General features: G+C 37.7%; 1 protein-coding gene across 6 annotated transcripts; it reads left to right on the plus strand.

The window, feature by feature from the left end:
* The first annotated feature begins 1,051 nt into the window (after positions 1-1,051).
* mbd3b (methyl-CpG binding domain protein 3b) lies at positions 1,052-15,367 on the plus strand. Of its 6 annotated transcripts, none has more exons than XM_079808283.1 (8): positions 1,114-1,238; positions 4,420-4,465; positions 6,183-6,342; positions 6,587-6,724; positions 7,073-7,163; positions 13,956-14,133; positions 14,225-14,380; positions 14,469-15,367. In XM_079808283.1, exons 1-7 carry the CDS (start codon positions 1,235-1,237, stop codon positions 14,373-14,375), a joined length of 768 nt encoding a protein of 255 aa, XP_079664409.1. In that variant the 5' UTR covers positions 1,114-1,234; the 3' UTR covers positions 14,376-14,380; positions 14,469-15,367. The 6 variants fall into 6 exon arrangements, with proteins under 6 accessions (XP_079664411.1, XP_079664409.1, XP_079664408.1 ...); XM_079808282.1 differs by having other exon boundaries at positions 1,135-1,238; positions 4,420-4,488; XM_079808281.1 differs by having other exon boundaries at positions 1,184-1,238; positions 4,369-4,465.
* Positions 15,368-15,415: the final 48 nt, after the last annotated feature.

Consider the following 15,415-nt stretch of genomic DNA (forward strand, 5'->3'; position numbering starts at 1 on the left):
GAAGAAAAAAAAGTCAGAATTGTGGTATATCATAGTAGTGAAGTATTTTTTACTCTGTTCAAGTACATTTTTCAAGTGTCTACTTTATCAAAACTTTTACTTCACAACACTCCAAAGCAAGAAATTGTGCTTTTTTCTGCACTGTGTTTCATGTTGAATATCATTTAATACAATTACATTAATAATTAAGTACTTTTTTACTTTTACTCAAGAAAAAGTACTTCAAAGTTTTAATTGAGTACAAGTTAGAAAGTACTAAATTTAAAGGTAAAAAAATGAAAATAAAAACCTTTTATTTATGAAATGTAGTGCAGTAAAAAGAACGACGCTTTGGAATGTAGTGAAGTAAAAGTTTTCCAAAGAAAAACTTGCATGTTTTTCACGTACATGTACTTCATCAAAGTAAAGATACTCCACTACTGTCCACCTCTGAGCAATTCTGAATTCGTTTTTATTGATTTTATTCCAAGGTGGCTTCCGTATAAATGTGATAATTTTGTCTGATATACCGTCTACTTCTTGATAAATTGTTAACTAGATTCCATGTTGGTGGAAAACCCCTAGAAGACTTTGGAGGAGGCATTTTCTTTCTTACCCATACAAAATGTTACCATGGCAACCATAGTTTCCGCCAAAATGCCCCTTAAGAATTCTCCCGAAATCCTCAAAAGAAAAGCCCCGCTTCACAATCCTATAGGATTTTCGTGATCATTTTTTTGTATGGGATTTCCTGTAGGACTTTTAAAATCCTACAGGACTCGCGCAGTAAACATACAACCGGGAATTTTAGAAAACAAGTTGTTAATAATACTACAAATAAATATATGAATATGAAATCTTACATGGTTTGAAGAACATCCAGGTTTTTATATATGTTCTTCAGTATAGCCAAAGTTGTACTGCTGTGGTATTTTTGTACTCGACAAACAAAGCTCATTCACAGCCTACAATGTAAAGTGAAATGACCTGTATTAATAGAACGAGTATACATATTTCATCAAACACAACAAATAGCAAACTCGAAAACAAAACAGTGCATTGTGTTGTCATCATGTGGGTTATGGTTAGCTACCCGACTACCGCAGGGCTTTGTCTCGTTAAGTCAACCCTAATCGGGCATAATGTCTTTCATTTGTCTCATTGAAGGGGGAGGGGAGTGAAAGTATAGAGGAAGAGAGGGGGATTTAACATTCACAAAAAGGCGACACCAACAGAGAATGCGCGATGGAGAAAAATGAGTAAGTATAACCGATTTAATGTCGAAAACGTATTAAATCGTAACCCGCATATCTGCATTTATCGTCATGCTTTTTACGAGCAAAACAATCGCTTTTGTTCATTTGAATAGACCAGTCTCCGCTTTGCCGGGGCTACTAGTTTGCGCAGTGCTTTCAAACGGCGACGATTTCAAAGAAAGAAAACGAGTATAGCGACGAAACTAATTCACGTAGTAGTTCAACAAAGCGATGTGTGCACAGATAAAATGAAGCATCGCCTTAAGGTGGAAATGGCTGCAGGTCTTGCTAATAAACTGTTTATTAACGTGTATTTAACGGACCAGGTGCAGCATCTTCGTCCCGCGATTGTCATTTTAGCGAACGGTGTTCGTAACACACGTTTTTAACCAAAAGACTAGTATTTAATTCAGTCGCTTGATTAAAAATGTGTGACAAAATGTCTCCGGTTTACCGGCAATGCATTGTTTACATTCACAATTGATCGACTTTACGCTAAATTCTCATGTATGATACTGTGATAATAAGATATGCCTGAATTGCAGCATTGTCTACAACGAAAATACGCATACATATATTATCATGTGAGGGCCACTACAGGTTATATGTCATCTGTATGATGCATACTAACTCCATAAGTACATAACCTAATTTCCAAGCGGAGGAATCTTTCATTGAGCAGAAGATTCCTAAGTGATGAGGCTACGTTACGGCGCAACGTTTTGCCGAGTGACAAAGCAACATTATTGAATGTAGACACTGTATATTTGTCTTTTGTAGTTGCCTTTTATTTAAACAAATGCAAGATAATCAGCATGTCAGGGGAAGCGGACTCTGGACATCAGGGCGAGTAAAAAGTGGGAGTGCACGAACTGAGGAGGGAAAGCCATGTGTGTTATGTTAGGTGTACTGAGTACAGAGGGGGGATTGTCATGTAAAAGTAGGCCCAGCTGTGGGGAGGATTTTGTGTGCTTTATTTCAGGAGGGGGGTGGGGGTGCATGTCAATTGAGCATGTGAATCGCATTCAAATTGAATTGGCCATTGTCCAATGTATCGGTTAGCCCCTGTTCACAACTACAAAAAGTTATATTAGAGTGCACTAAATATGTGCAAATGAATACATCCATTACAGAAGTGGTGTCCCAAATGACGCACAATGTATTCAACCATGTAGGGTATGAATTTTATATGGTTATTTTGTCCGGTTTTGACAGCTTCAGTCTAATAGCCCCTCTCAATCCACCACGCAAGGAAAGTTGCGACAGTTGAGTGCATGAAGTGTCCAACATTCAACACTTTTTTGGTAAATTAAGTGCATTTGAAGTGCACACTGTAATTTTCAGTGTGTGAACAGGGTACTCACACTATTTATACTACAAAACAGCATAGAAATATCACAGACAGCATCATAGAGTCGGCCCACATCCACGTGTGGATTCCACTTATACCAGATCTGGGCCGACACTATGATGCTTGTTTTTCTTTGAAACAAGCTAAAGAAACGATTCGCCAATTGAGTCTGACATCCTGTCACTAGTGTCGGCAAGTCAGATTCATTTGAACAAAGTTGTTTCACTGACATTTGAAAGAAGTTTCATTGATTCACCAATTCATTTGTGATCCTGGACCATAAAACCTGTCATACGGGTCACATGAACGCTGAATAAATAAGCCTTCCTTCCATTGATGTATGGTTTGTTAGGCAATATTTGGCTGAGAATGAGATACAACTATTTGAAAATCTGGAATCTGAGGGTGCAAAAAAAATCTAAATATTGAGAAAATCGCTTTTAAAGTTGTCCAAATGAAGTCCTTAGCAAGGCATATTACTAGTAATAATAATTTTTTATATATATTTACAGTAGGAAAAATTTACAAAATATTTTCATGGAACATGATCTTTACTTAATATCCTAATGATTTTTGGCATAAAATAATTATTTTATTATTATTCTATTGCCACAAATATACCCATGCGACTTATGACTGGTTTTGTGGTCCAGGGTCACATTTGAGAAATTGGTTACACTTTATTTTACAGTATGTGTACTTACAGTGTACTTCCCTTAGAAAGTACTGGGTAATATAAGGTAACTACATGGGTTAAGGTTAGGTTTAGGGGTAAGTTCAAGGTTAGTATCTAGTTATTACCTAGTTATTATAATAAGTACATTGGGAACAGGACTGTAAAATAAAGGCCCTGATCTTTTTTACCTGTTTGTTTGTGTTCCAGTTTGATGCTGTCACTCTAAATGACACTTCAATTTCTTTCTTTCAACTGGATTGAAGAAATGTGTGAAATTTGCATTGTTTATGATTCACCCACCTAACAAAGTTGCTTCTGGCAGAACCATTCAGAAGAACCACTTAAAAGAGTTATTCATTTGAATCTCCATTCCATTGGTTTTAAAGGGATAGTTCACCCAAAAATGAAAATCAGCCAATGATTTACTCACCCTCAAGTGATCCTAGGTGTATATGACATTCTTCTTTCAGACGAATAAAATATGAGTTATAATAAAAAAGTCCTGGCTCTTCCAAGCATTATAATGGCAGTGACTGTTACTCCGTTTTTGAAGTCCATAAAAGTGCATCTATCCATCATATAACTGCTCCACACGGCTCTTCTGAAGCGATGCGTTTGTGTAAGAAAAATATCCATATTTAAAACTTTATAAAGTAAATTATCTAACTCCCACCAGAACGCCTTCCGTATTCAACTTACGGAAAAAGCGAAGTGCCTCTCGCAGTTCAAAATGCTTTGTCTGACGACATTGCACACCAGTTACATTTTTTTAAGATCTGGCGGATTGAAAAGTTTTAAATATGGATTTTTTTCGCTTCGCTTCAGAAGGCCTTTATTAGCACCCCCGGAGCCGTGTGGAGCAGTTATATGATGGATAGATGCACTTTTATGGACTTCAAAATCTTAGCAACAATTCACTGCCATTATAAAGTTTGGATTAGTCAGGACATTTTTAATATAACTCTGGAAGAATGTCATGTACACCTAGGATGACTTGAGGGTGAGTAAATCATGGGCTAATTTAAATTTTTGGGTGAACTAACCCTTTAACTTTGAAATGTAACAAATTATGTTGTTTCACAGTCTAAATAAACAATTTTTCCAAGGATTCCCAATCAACGACATGTCACAAATAGACATGACTGTTCTTCTTTTAGCAGAGGTGAGGAAGAGGAGGAAGAACAGAGGCGGGAGAGGGGGGAGGCAGGTCGTTTGTATAGTTTGTGGTATTGTATTATCTAATCAATTAAAAAAACATCTATGTTGTTACATGTTTGCACGACAAGCTTGAAGAGCCATCGACTAAAACCCCCCCCCCAAAAAAAAGTCTGTCCGGATTTGTGCATGAACTTGAAACAAGCACGAAATCTTCATGGTATCATCATACAGAAAATTCAGTGAACTCATTTTTGCATCACACCTGTGTCAAGTTGTCAACTAACTTCTACTACAGTATCTTGATTTAAAGGGCCGTGCAAGGGTTCGTTTCAGATGCAGAAGCGCAACTGTTCAAGTGAAGAATGCGAAATGCACACTGAGTTCTTCTAGACAAACAGTATTACTATTGTGGCAAGCTATGCGAAACAAATGTAAACATTTGGCAGAGTAGATTGACAAGGACAGCTTACAGAGCTTGAAAGAAAGTCATTTAACGCAAGTGTTTGAACACTCTAGACACAGTATTGTATTCACACTTCATTTATAAGAAAGTTAATTGAGTTTAAATGTGCTATAGACCTTAGTCAGGGTAGCGCTATATTTAATTGCGCAAACTGCTCTATGAGCAAATATACATCATTGAAAAAATTTAATATCATTTTACTGTATTGTATATTTTAAGTTAGACTTTAATTATTTTAAATTTAAAGGAAAACTCCACTTTAAAAAATAAATAAAAAGGCTGATTTTCCAACTCCCCTAGAGATAAACAGTTGAGTTTTACAGTTTTCGAATCCATTGAGCCGATCTCTGGGTCTGGCACTTTTAGCATAGCTTAGCATAGATAATTGAATCTGATTAGACTGTTAGCATCTCGCTCAAAAATGACCAAAGAGTTTTGATATTTTTCCTATTTAGAACTTGACTCTTCTGTAGTTACATCGTATCTAAGCATGAAAATAGTCCCCAGCACGCTCTCTGTGCAAGCAGGTTGTCACATTAGCCTAAGTTAGCCTATTTTCAGGCGCTGCGTAATATAATTGCACCGCTGCACCCATGGTACGGCAGCAAAGTTCCTTGACTATTACGCAGAAATGAGAATATAGTTCGTAGCCATATCGGCCTAGAAAATCTTAACTTTTCATTTTCTGTCGGTCTTAGTACATGATGTAACTACAGAAGAGTCAAGTTTTAAATAGGGAAAATATCGAAAGTCTTTGGTAATTTTTGAGCGAGATGCTAACGGTCTAATCAGATTCAATGATCTATGCTAAGCTATGCTAAAAGTGCTACTGCCAGACCCGGAGATCGGCTGAATGGATTCGAAAAACAGTAAAACTCAACTGTTGAACTCTAGGGGAGTTGGAAAATGAGGCTATTTTCCTTAAATAGTGTGTTCCTTTAATTATTTATTTATAAACGAGGGTATTTGCGTCACAATTACTATCAGTTCATATGTGTTTTAAGCATTAAAATCGCATTTTAAATGTGATTTTAATTGCCATCATGATAGTCAATGTTAAGAAACAGAACGAGTTCTTCACAGTATTCATGATCTAATAACATTGTCATTTTGTCATCACAGGCTTGGGATATTTCAAAATGTGTTCCAAGTTAGGCATTGCATGTCATTGTTTTGCGTATATTGTGTGTTAATATCCGTTTGCAACTACCGCCACCATAACTCAGTCTCTTTCCAAATTTGCACCTATACGGTTTTATCAAATCTCTGAGATGTGTCCTATTTTGCTCCCCTCCCCAGCCCCACTGGGAAGAAGTTCCGGAGCAAGCCTCAATTGGCTCGTTACCTTGGCAACTCCATGGATCTCAGCTCCTTTGATTTCCGCACAGGCAAGATGCTCATGAGCAAACTGAACAAGAACAGACAGAGACCCCGATATGACAACAATAGCCAGACTAAGGTGAGAGGACTTGTATCAACTGGGGTGCTCAAAAAATTGTCATTTCGTATTCATAAAATCATATTCATTATTCTAGATTGATAGCTGCAGAGGGATATGGGCCGAGAAATTATCTCTGCATGGCTGGTGACCCTTTAAAACTAATTTCAAGCCAGTTTTACTGGTCAAGCTGGTCTACCTGCAACAATAACCAGAAACAGATCAGCAATTCCCAACGTAATCAAGAATGTTCTGTCTTTGATAGGGCAAACCCGACCTGAATACATCCCTCCCAGTACGGCAGACGGCCTCCATCTTCAAACAACCAGTCACAAAAGTTACCAACCACCCCAGCAATAAGGTTAAGACAGACCCACAGAAGGCCATTGACCAGCCCAAACAGGTAATACTAATCTAAGGGGGCGTTTACACAACAACATTTTCCACTAAAAACGTTGAATGTGTTTTGGCCGTTCATTTCACACGACAACTGTTTTGGGGGCCTTAAAACACAAACTTTTGAAAACGATACTGTTATTGTCTACGTGTAAACTACAAAAACGGCGTGTCCCAAATTCCTACGAGTCCTTTAGTCGATTTCGCGGATCATTTTGATAACGTTGTTGTCTGTACTTTTCCGTTCACGTTGCACATTGTTGTCGTGTAAACGTACCCCATATTCTCAGGATTTATGCACCGCTATTAGTAGTTTGTCATAGTGGCATCATGCTAATATCATTTTCATTGACAGCTTTTTTGGGAGAAGAAATTGAGCGGCCTCAATGCCTTTGACATCGCAGAGGAGCTGGTGAAAACAATGGACCTCCCCAAAGGCTTACAAGGTACGTCTGGGCAAGATAAACTCAATCCAAGTTAGTTTATTTCAAGCAAGAATAAATAAGTCAGTATTACATTAGCTTGTGAAATCTGAAGGAAACAAGATGAACAAACCAAAACTAATCTAAAGCAAGACAGAGAACACAAACATTAGCAGATAAAAGACCTGCACCAGAAATCACACTCCCTCTTGAGCAGGTACTCATTCTGAATAAGTAATATATAAATGTGTGTAGTATGAATGTAATCTGGACTTGCTATCTTTGCTATGTTGTCACTGTCATGTGACCTACCAGCGTCTGTTGCGTCCCTTCACTGACATTCACAAATCCTCTCCTGTGGCCTCATGGGATAGTAAAGTGTCCATCGTATGCACACTTCAGAATCTTGCCGGAAGTAGTAGGTCATCCGGGTACTTTATTCCTACTCCTACTCTTTTATGAGTACTGTGAATTCGGACATACTTCTTTTGTCACATACTGTTTTCGCCTACTACATAGTAGGAGAGTGTGCGATTTCGGATGCAGCCAGGGATATTTATACTCAAGAATTAGTGCACTGACATGAAACAGGTAAACACAATCAGGGCCAGAGTAAGAAACAACTAGAGACAATTAACCTTCAAAATAAAAGACAATGTGGTTATGTCAAAATAAAAGCAGGCATTAAAAACAGGTTACAGGTATAGTGAGCTTTACAACTTGTTTTTTTTATTTTTATTAAAGCAATTTTTATGTTATTAATTGTAATATACAATTGTAAGTAATTAAGAATTAAGGACCTTAAATAGATTTTATTTAATAAATAAATAAAAAAATGTTTTTTGGAAGATTTTCCAAAAAGTTTTAGAAATAAGCTTTTACGCTCTTCAATGTTGCAATAATTTGGTCAAAAAATAGAGTAAATACAGTAATACTGTGAAATATTGTTACAATTTAAAATAACAATTTTATATTTGAATATATTTTAAAATGAAAGCAAATCTGAATTTTCAGCATCATCACTCCAGTCTTCAGTGTCACATGATCCTTCAGAAATCCTTCTAAGATGCTGATTTGCCGTTTAATACACATTTAGAATATTATCAGTGTTGAATATTATCAGTTCCACACTGCTCTCATGGGCGTCACTAGGCTCTTTTTAGGGGGGCTTCAGCCTAAAATTCTGTCCAGCCCCCCTAAAAAATGTGGGATTAACCTTTATAACATATAAAAAATGGCGGGAGGCTTCAGCGTGTTCTTCAATCCGCACGTCAGAAGCAGAGGTGTGTGCGTTGATCTGAGCCTCATTGGTCTGTCACCGCTCGTCAAAATATTTGAGAAAACCAATAAAATCAGAGTTGGTGGGCTTTATGTACGCAAAGATTCTTAGCTAAAGCTTTCCTGTTAGCCTTCAAAAATGATTCATAAAACATATAAATATCAGTTAAACATATGTTTACTTTCTTCACTGACAAAAATGGAAAACTTTATTAGTCATACCTGCCCACTGACATGGTTTTCAAGCTATTGTTATTACATTTTTTGGCGTTCAGAACATCTTAAAATGCACATATTTTCTCGAGGGGCCATGCCCCCGAAACAAAATAATAAACAGCCAATAATAACAGCCAATAGCCAATAATAAACAGCCATATAATATATAATATAATATGCATACTAATAAGCTCCTAGTTAATAGAATTGGACCCTAAACTAAAGTCTTACCAATTTTTTTTTCATACCCTCACTGGGGGCTGAGCCCCCTAAAATGAAAATCCTAGAATCGCCCCTGTGCTTAATATTTGTGTGGAAACGGTGATGCATTTTTCAGAATGAAAAGTATTTATTTGAAATCTTTTGTAACATTATATATGTCTTTACTGTCACTTGTGATCAATTTAATGCATCCTTGCTAAATATAAGTATTAATTTCTTTCATTAATTTCTTGTAGCATCATAATACTAGTCAAGTCACCTTTATTTACAGTATATAGTGCATTATACAATGTAGTGAAAACAGGAAAATGATCAATGATGCAAACAGTTCATTTCAGCTGTACAGCGAAATATAATAGTGTCATTGTTCAGCTGAAGTCAGTTCAGTGTTAATTCAGTTCCGTTGTAAAGCTCATCAATTATTAAATGAGATAATTTCATCTAAAGAGCAGTTCTGCAGAAAACAGTGATGTCATCGTCCAGCTCAGTTCAGTCTTCATCCAATAGTGTAAATGCAGTCAAATCAATAATATTGTTGAGTATTAAAGGTATAGTTCACCCAAAAATGAAAATTAGCCTATGATAGTCATCCTAGGAGTATATGACATTCTTCATTCAGACGAATAAAATCTGAGTTATATTAAAAAAGTCCTGGCTCTTCCAAGCTTTATAATGGCAGTGACTGTTGCTCTGTTTTTGAAGTCCATAAAAGTGCATCTGTCCATCGAATAACTGCTCCACATGGCTCCAGAAGGTTAATAAAGGCCTTCTGAAGCGAATGGATGCATTTGTGTAAGAAAATATCCATATTTAAAACTTTATAAAGTAAAGTTTCAGCCCTTATTTGACGGACAGATGCATTTTTTATGGACTTCAAAAACAGAGCAACAGTCACTGCCATTATAAAGCTTGGAAGAGCCAGGACTTTTGTAATATAACTCCGATTTTATTCGTCTGAAAGAAGAATGTCATATACACCTAGGATGACTTGAGGGTGAGTAAATCATGGGCTAATTTTCATTTTTGGGTGAACTATCCCTCTAAGTGTCCCTAACTAAGCAAGCCAGAGGCGACAGTGGCAAGGAACCCAAACTCCATCAGGTGAGAAACTTGTTAGAAACCAGGCTCAGTCGGGGGAACAGTTCTCCTCTGGCCAATGAAAGAACACGGTGTGATTATGATTCAGGCTGCATTCAGGAATTAGATTGTGGATCGGTAGCATTAAAATATTTCATCCAATTCCTTTTGCTTGAAGATTGGATTCATCCCGCCAATATGGAGATGAAACGGGTCATAGATCTGTGCAGAGGACTTGTCTGGTTCTTTGCTGAGGATCTATGCTGATGGCTGTCATGTCGACAAGGCCTTGTCTAGTAGACATGATCTCTGCTGACATTCAGGGCTGCGTTGAAGTCGTGTCTAGGTGCAGGTCCACCATCTGATCCGGATCCGGCTGACTACGGTAACCTCGGGATAAACAGAGAGACTAATATTAGCGTAGATGCCGTTCTTCTTACGATGTAACAAGTACATCGGGTGTTATAGGAAGTGTTCCCAGCTCCGGTTGACCTAATTTATGAAGCCTAACTGATGTGAATTATAGAAATGTGTTATGTGTATACCAGTTTAAAGAGATGTTTGACAGAGTGTGTCCGCTTCCCGAACAAGACTAGGAAGACTATTCCAGAGTTTGGGGGCTAAATAGGAAAAGGATCTACCACCTGCAGTTGATTTTGATATTCTAGGGGTAATATCAGCTGGACAGAATTTTGAGATTGCAATAGACGTGAAGGACATTGAGAGTGCTTTTAGTGTTTTGTAAGTAATTAGCAAGATGTATGCAATGTTTAATAGGGAGCCAATACAGTGCTGACAGAACTGTGCTAATATGGTCATACTTCCTGGTTCTAGGAAGAACTCTAGCTGCTGCATTTTGGACCAGCGAGTATGTTTATTAAGTGTGCACGGCAAACACCCTGTAGAGCACTACAATAATCTAGGCTTGAGGTCATGAACGCATGAAATAACTTTTCTGCATTTGTCATTGAGAGTAGAGTGTATGTGGTAATTTCGATATATTTTTAAGATGGAAGAATGTGATTTTACAGATGCTAGAAATGTGGCTAACTGAAGAGGAAGACTTGACAGAGCAGCCGTCAAGTGATAGACAGTGCTCTAGGTTACTATGTGTATTAAAAAAAGAGTTAAGAATTCTTAGAATTAAGTAGTATTAAAGGAACTCGCCGACTTTTTCGGACTTTAGCTTATTCACCGTATCCCCCAGAGTTAGATAAGTCCATACATATCATAAGTCCATACAAGTCCATACATACACATCATCTCCGTGCGTACCATAACTCTGTCTGACGCACACACCGCCTAGCTTAGCACAAAGACTGGAGGTAAATGGCTCCAGCTAGCCTACTGCTCAATAAGAGACAAAATAACGTCAACATTTTCCTATTTACATGTTGTGATGTGTATAGTTACATCGTGTACTAAGACAGACGGAAAATGAAAAGTTGTGATTTTGGAACTTTTTGAAAAAGGAACTTTGCTGCCGTACCATGGCCGTTATGTTGATGGAAGTTAGCCTATTTTCAGGCGCTGTGTAATATCATTGTGCCACTGCACCCATGGTACAGCAACAAAGTTCCTTGATTATTACGCAGGAATGAGAGTATAGTTCCTAGCCATATCGGTCTAGAAAAGCACAACTTTTAATTTTCTGACGGTCTTATGGTGCGTTCACACTGGACGCGATTCGCGCAAGTGATTTACATGTTAAGTCAATGCAAAGACGCGAATAGACATTCTGCGGTGCGATTCGCGCGAATGAGGTGGCGCGAATGACGCAATTTGCGTGAATGACACGGTGCAAATTGAGCGTTTGACGCGCGAATCGCCCAAGTTGAAAAATCGGAACTTTGGCGGATATTCGCGCCGTGTTAACCAATCAGGAGCTTGCTCTAGTAGTGACAACAATGAGGAGAAAATCTTTATATTAATATCTGGTTCAGACAATATGATTATCACTGTGATAACATTAAATGACATGAAACACAACCCAGTCTCTTTTTGTTAAATGAAAGTTTATGTATGATCAACAATACAAAAGTAAAAGGTATAATAAGCTATACATGAAATAAAGCAAACAATTCAGTCAAAAATTCAAAGTCAGTGCTAGTCGGCTACAACTGTAACGTGAAGTTATAGCCTAAAAATAAAAAAGTAATGAAACGTCACTTTGCCCTCAGCCTAAACGATTTGCCAGGGAACAAATTATAGATCCATGAGACCAAAGATCGGCCATAACATATACACAAGACGAATTATAGCTCGAGACACCACAGAGACATCAGAGCCAGCGGCAGACGGCAGAAGGACTAGCCGAGGAAAGGTTGCTCTCGCCGGGGTAAACGAGCGTGGAGCGCCGCTGATCCACTGGAGCTCACAACTCCGAAAAGGCCAGATAACATTTTCAAATAGGCACTCTTTTTATAAATAAAGCACAGATTTGAGCTTTAAACAACTACATTATTGCTGGAAAAAGTCTTAAAACTACGTTTTTTTCACACATTAACAGTAGATTTTAACAAAAAAAACGTGTAAACACAGCCCATGTTAGCCATTTCTCAACGAGCCGGCTGGCAGAAGCCCCTCCCATGACGCGAAGTCGCGTCTGTTGTGAAGTGAATGTCACACACGAATGAAGCGAATTTCACACGCGAATGAAGCGAGTAAACTAAAAATGTTCAAGCGTCCAACTTCGCGCGAATTATTCGCGTCCGGTGTGAACGCTTCATTAGTACACGATGTGACTATACACATCAAAACATGTTAATAGGAAAATGTTGGCGTTATTTTGTCACTTATTGAGCAGTAGGCTAGCTGGAGCCGTTTACCTCCAGTCTGTGTGCTAAGCTAGGCTAGCGGTAGGTGCGTCAGACAGAGTTATGGCACGAACGGAGATGAGAATGGTATGTATGGACTAGGGCTGCGCAATATATCAAAATTATCGAATTATTGCAAATGTTCATATCGCAACGGCACGCAATATATGAATGATTTTAATAGGCTACTTCAACATTGTGAAAAGTGAACATTTTAGGTCGAAGCATATAGCAGAGAATAGACTGGGCACATGAAACATTAAAAAGAGTTATTAAACGCAATAACTCCTTGCTGTCTCGCGCTGTCTGACACACACACCGAAAAGTGCGCACAAGCCGCTCTCTGAAAGCGTGCGATCCCTTCAGTTCTGTTTCATGCCTTGAACTGTCAAATACACACACAGTTATGTCAAAATGGCTGTCTTGACGAATATTCATGTAAACACAGTCGTTATGCTTTAAGTGAACGATATCAGTTGGTGAAAGAAACTGAATGCGTGTCAATAGGATCCGTGCATTAGGTCTTAAAGTCACAGCCTGCTAATACAGTAAACCTGCCGCTGTCTGTCAAACAACAAAAGAACAAGAGAAAATCCCTCTGTGCTCTTGGCTGAATAACCTTTGTAGCTTTATTATGTATCAGTGTATATTTAATTCATGTGAAGACTACTGTTTTTAGTTCTAATTTTTAATAACAAAGTTAAATTAAAATAACAATCGTCCACCCCTAGTTCAGGTGTGTTTGTTTACCTGGATGTTCTTGATGTTAAGTTTTAGGTTGATATAACTATATATTACCAAGTCAAGCAAAGAATTTTTGGTATTTAAATATTGGCATTACATTTTGTTTTTTTACATTGATGTTAAAATAATTTTTTTACATAAATGTGACATTAACTAAAACACTGCTGGTCACTTTCAGAAGTTGTAGCGATGCTTTCTTTTCCCAGAAAGAATGTGAAACACATTAATGATATAATTTTCATTTCTTAAATATTTTTTTAAATATAATTTAAATAGATTTTAAGCAATATCATATCGAATATCGCATTATTTAACAAGGTATTGCACAGCCCTAGTATGGACTAAATAAGCTAAAGTCCCAAAAAGTCGGCGTGTTCCTTTCATACTAATACTGATTTGTGAAATGTTAAAAAGAGCTAAAATTAAATGAATTGATTCTATAATATTTTATGCGTCACTGAAGGAGTAGGCCCTGGGTGCACAGATAAGACCCTGTTGTCAGCGATTGCCAGTGCCCTTCACACCAGTGCGGCTCCCATCACGGGCCAGCTGTCCGCCGCTGTGGAGAAGAACCCGGGAGTCTGGCTCAACACAGCTCAGCCTCTCTGTAAGGCCTTCATCGTCACAGACGAGGATATCAGGTATTTCAGCCCTTTGAATGCTGCACTTTATCATGTTTCCTATGGTAAATGTATGTGTGGGATATTTATGCAAGTAATGTTTTGGTCACAGAAAGCAAGAGGAGCTGGTGTACAGTGTTCGGAAGCGACTGGAAGAGGCTTTGATGGCCGACATGTTGGCTCACGTGGAGGAAACTTCGTCTAGCGAGGGAGACGCACTCAAACAGGAGGGGAATTGTAATGATGACAAACAGGAAGTATAGCAAAGGTAGTTGAGGAAAAACGACAGTTGGGTATTTCCGCTCGTTTCCTGAAGGAAATAGTCACATAAACTGAAACCATTGTTTTTTTCACAGGGTATTCAAATGTGTCTGAATTACCTGCACATGTGTTTCCCAACACAAGCTGATCAACACACCATGTTACCATCTCCCAGCTTCGCTGAATATCCATGTACGCCCACCAGTTGGGATCTCACAGAGACTGTTGGCTCGATTTTATTATTATAGTTTTGTATTATTTTGAGCGTTTTCTGAAAGAACAAAATGTCGGAAAAGTTTAACAGTTGAACTGCTTTCTGCATTAAATGTTTTCAGGTGGTTTTTTTTTTTTTGAGGGGGTATTTGGATTTGATTTGGAGATACGACAATCAAGTCAAAAATACAATCCTCCAGTTCTAGTAGGTGCTAAACTTTATCACAGCTGACCTAAACAGATCCGACGATTTTTCTCTGTGACTAAAAAAAGGTTTAAATCTCTGTCAAATAGAGAAAGAATTTGACTTTGTTCCCTGTTAGTATTGTTGAAAATCAGTATTATGCCGTTCAAATTCAGTTTTGATGTGTTTTTCTCAATACCAAATGTTTTATCGGAGACAAGGCGTTGATTAACATTAATAGTTACAAAGTGTGAAGGTATGGTTTGGTTTTCTTTCAGAGTTCATGTTTTCGACTCATCTGGTGCTTGTTACTGCCTGATTTTGTTCTTTATAAGCTGTTCATACTTGACACTGAATAACATTTCCACAGTCTAAACCTGGAATTGAAATGTGAATGGTGATTCATAAAATGTGATATGTGATTTATACAAAGTGATGTGTAAACATCCTGTGATAAGCAACTTAGCTAAACATTTTGCTGGGTGAAAAGTATGTTTTTATAAAAAAAAAAATGTTTGTTCATTGCCCACATCATCACAACGACATCCATGTTCTTTTCTGCATTTCTTAAAATAAAATGTTCCTGTGTTGAATATCTTTATTGCTTCTTTTTTGAAACGATGCGACAGGTTTTATCGCTATTTC

The sequence above is a fragment of the Gobio gobio genome, assembly GCF_949357685.1.
Source record: "Gobio gobio genome assembly, chromosome: 24".
Taxonomy (NCBI): Eukaryota; Metazoa; Chordata; class Actinopteri; order Cypriniformes; family Gobionidae; genus Gobio; species Gobio gobio.

What these genes read in the sequence shown, in the direction of transcription:
- mbd3b (XM_079808281.1), top strand. An exon ending in AGAGGCGGGAGAGGGGGGAG is followed by an intron (nt 4,466 to 6,182) that starts GCAGGTCGTTTG and finishes TCCCCTCCCCAG; the next exon opens with CCCCACTGGGAAGAAGTTCC. An exon ending in CCATTGACCAGCCCAAACAG is followed by an intron (nt 6,725 to 7,072) that starts GTAATACTAATC and finishes TTTCATTGACAG; the next exon opens with CTTTTTTGGGAGAAGAAATT.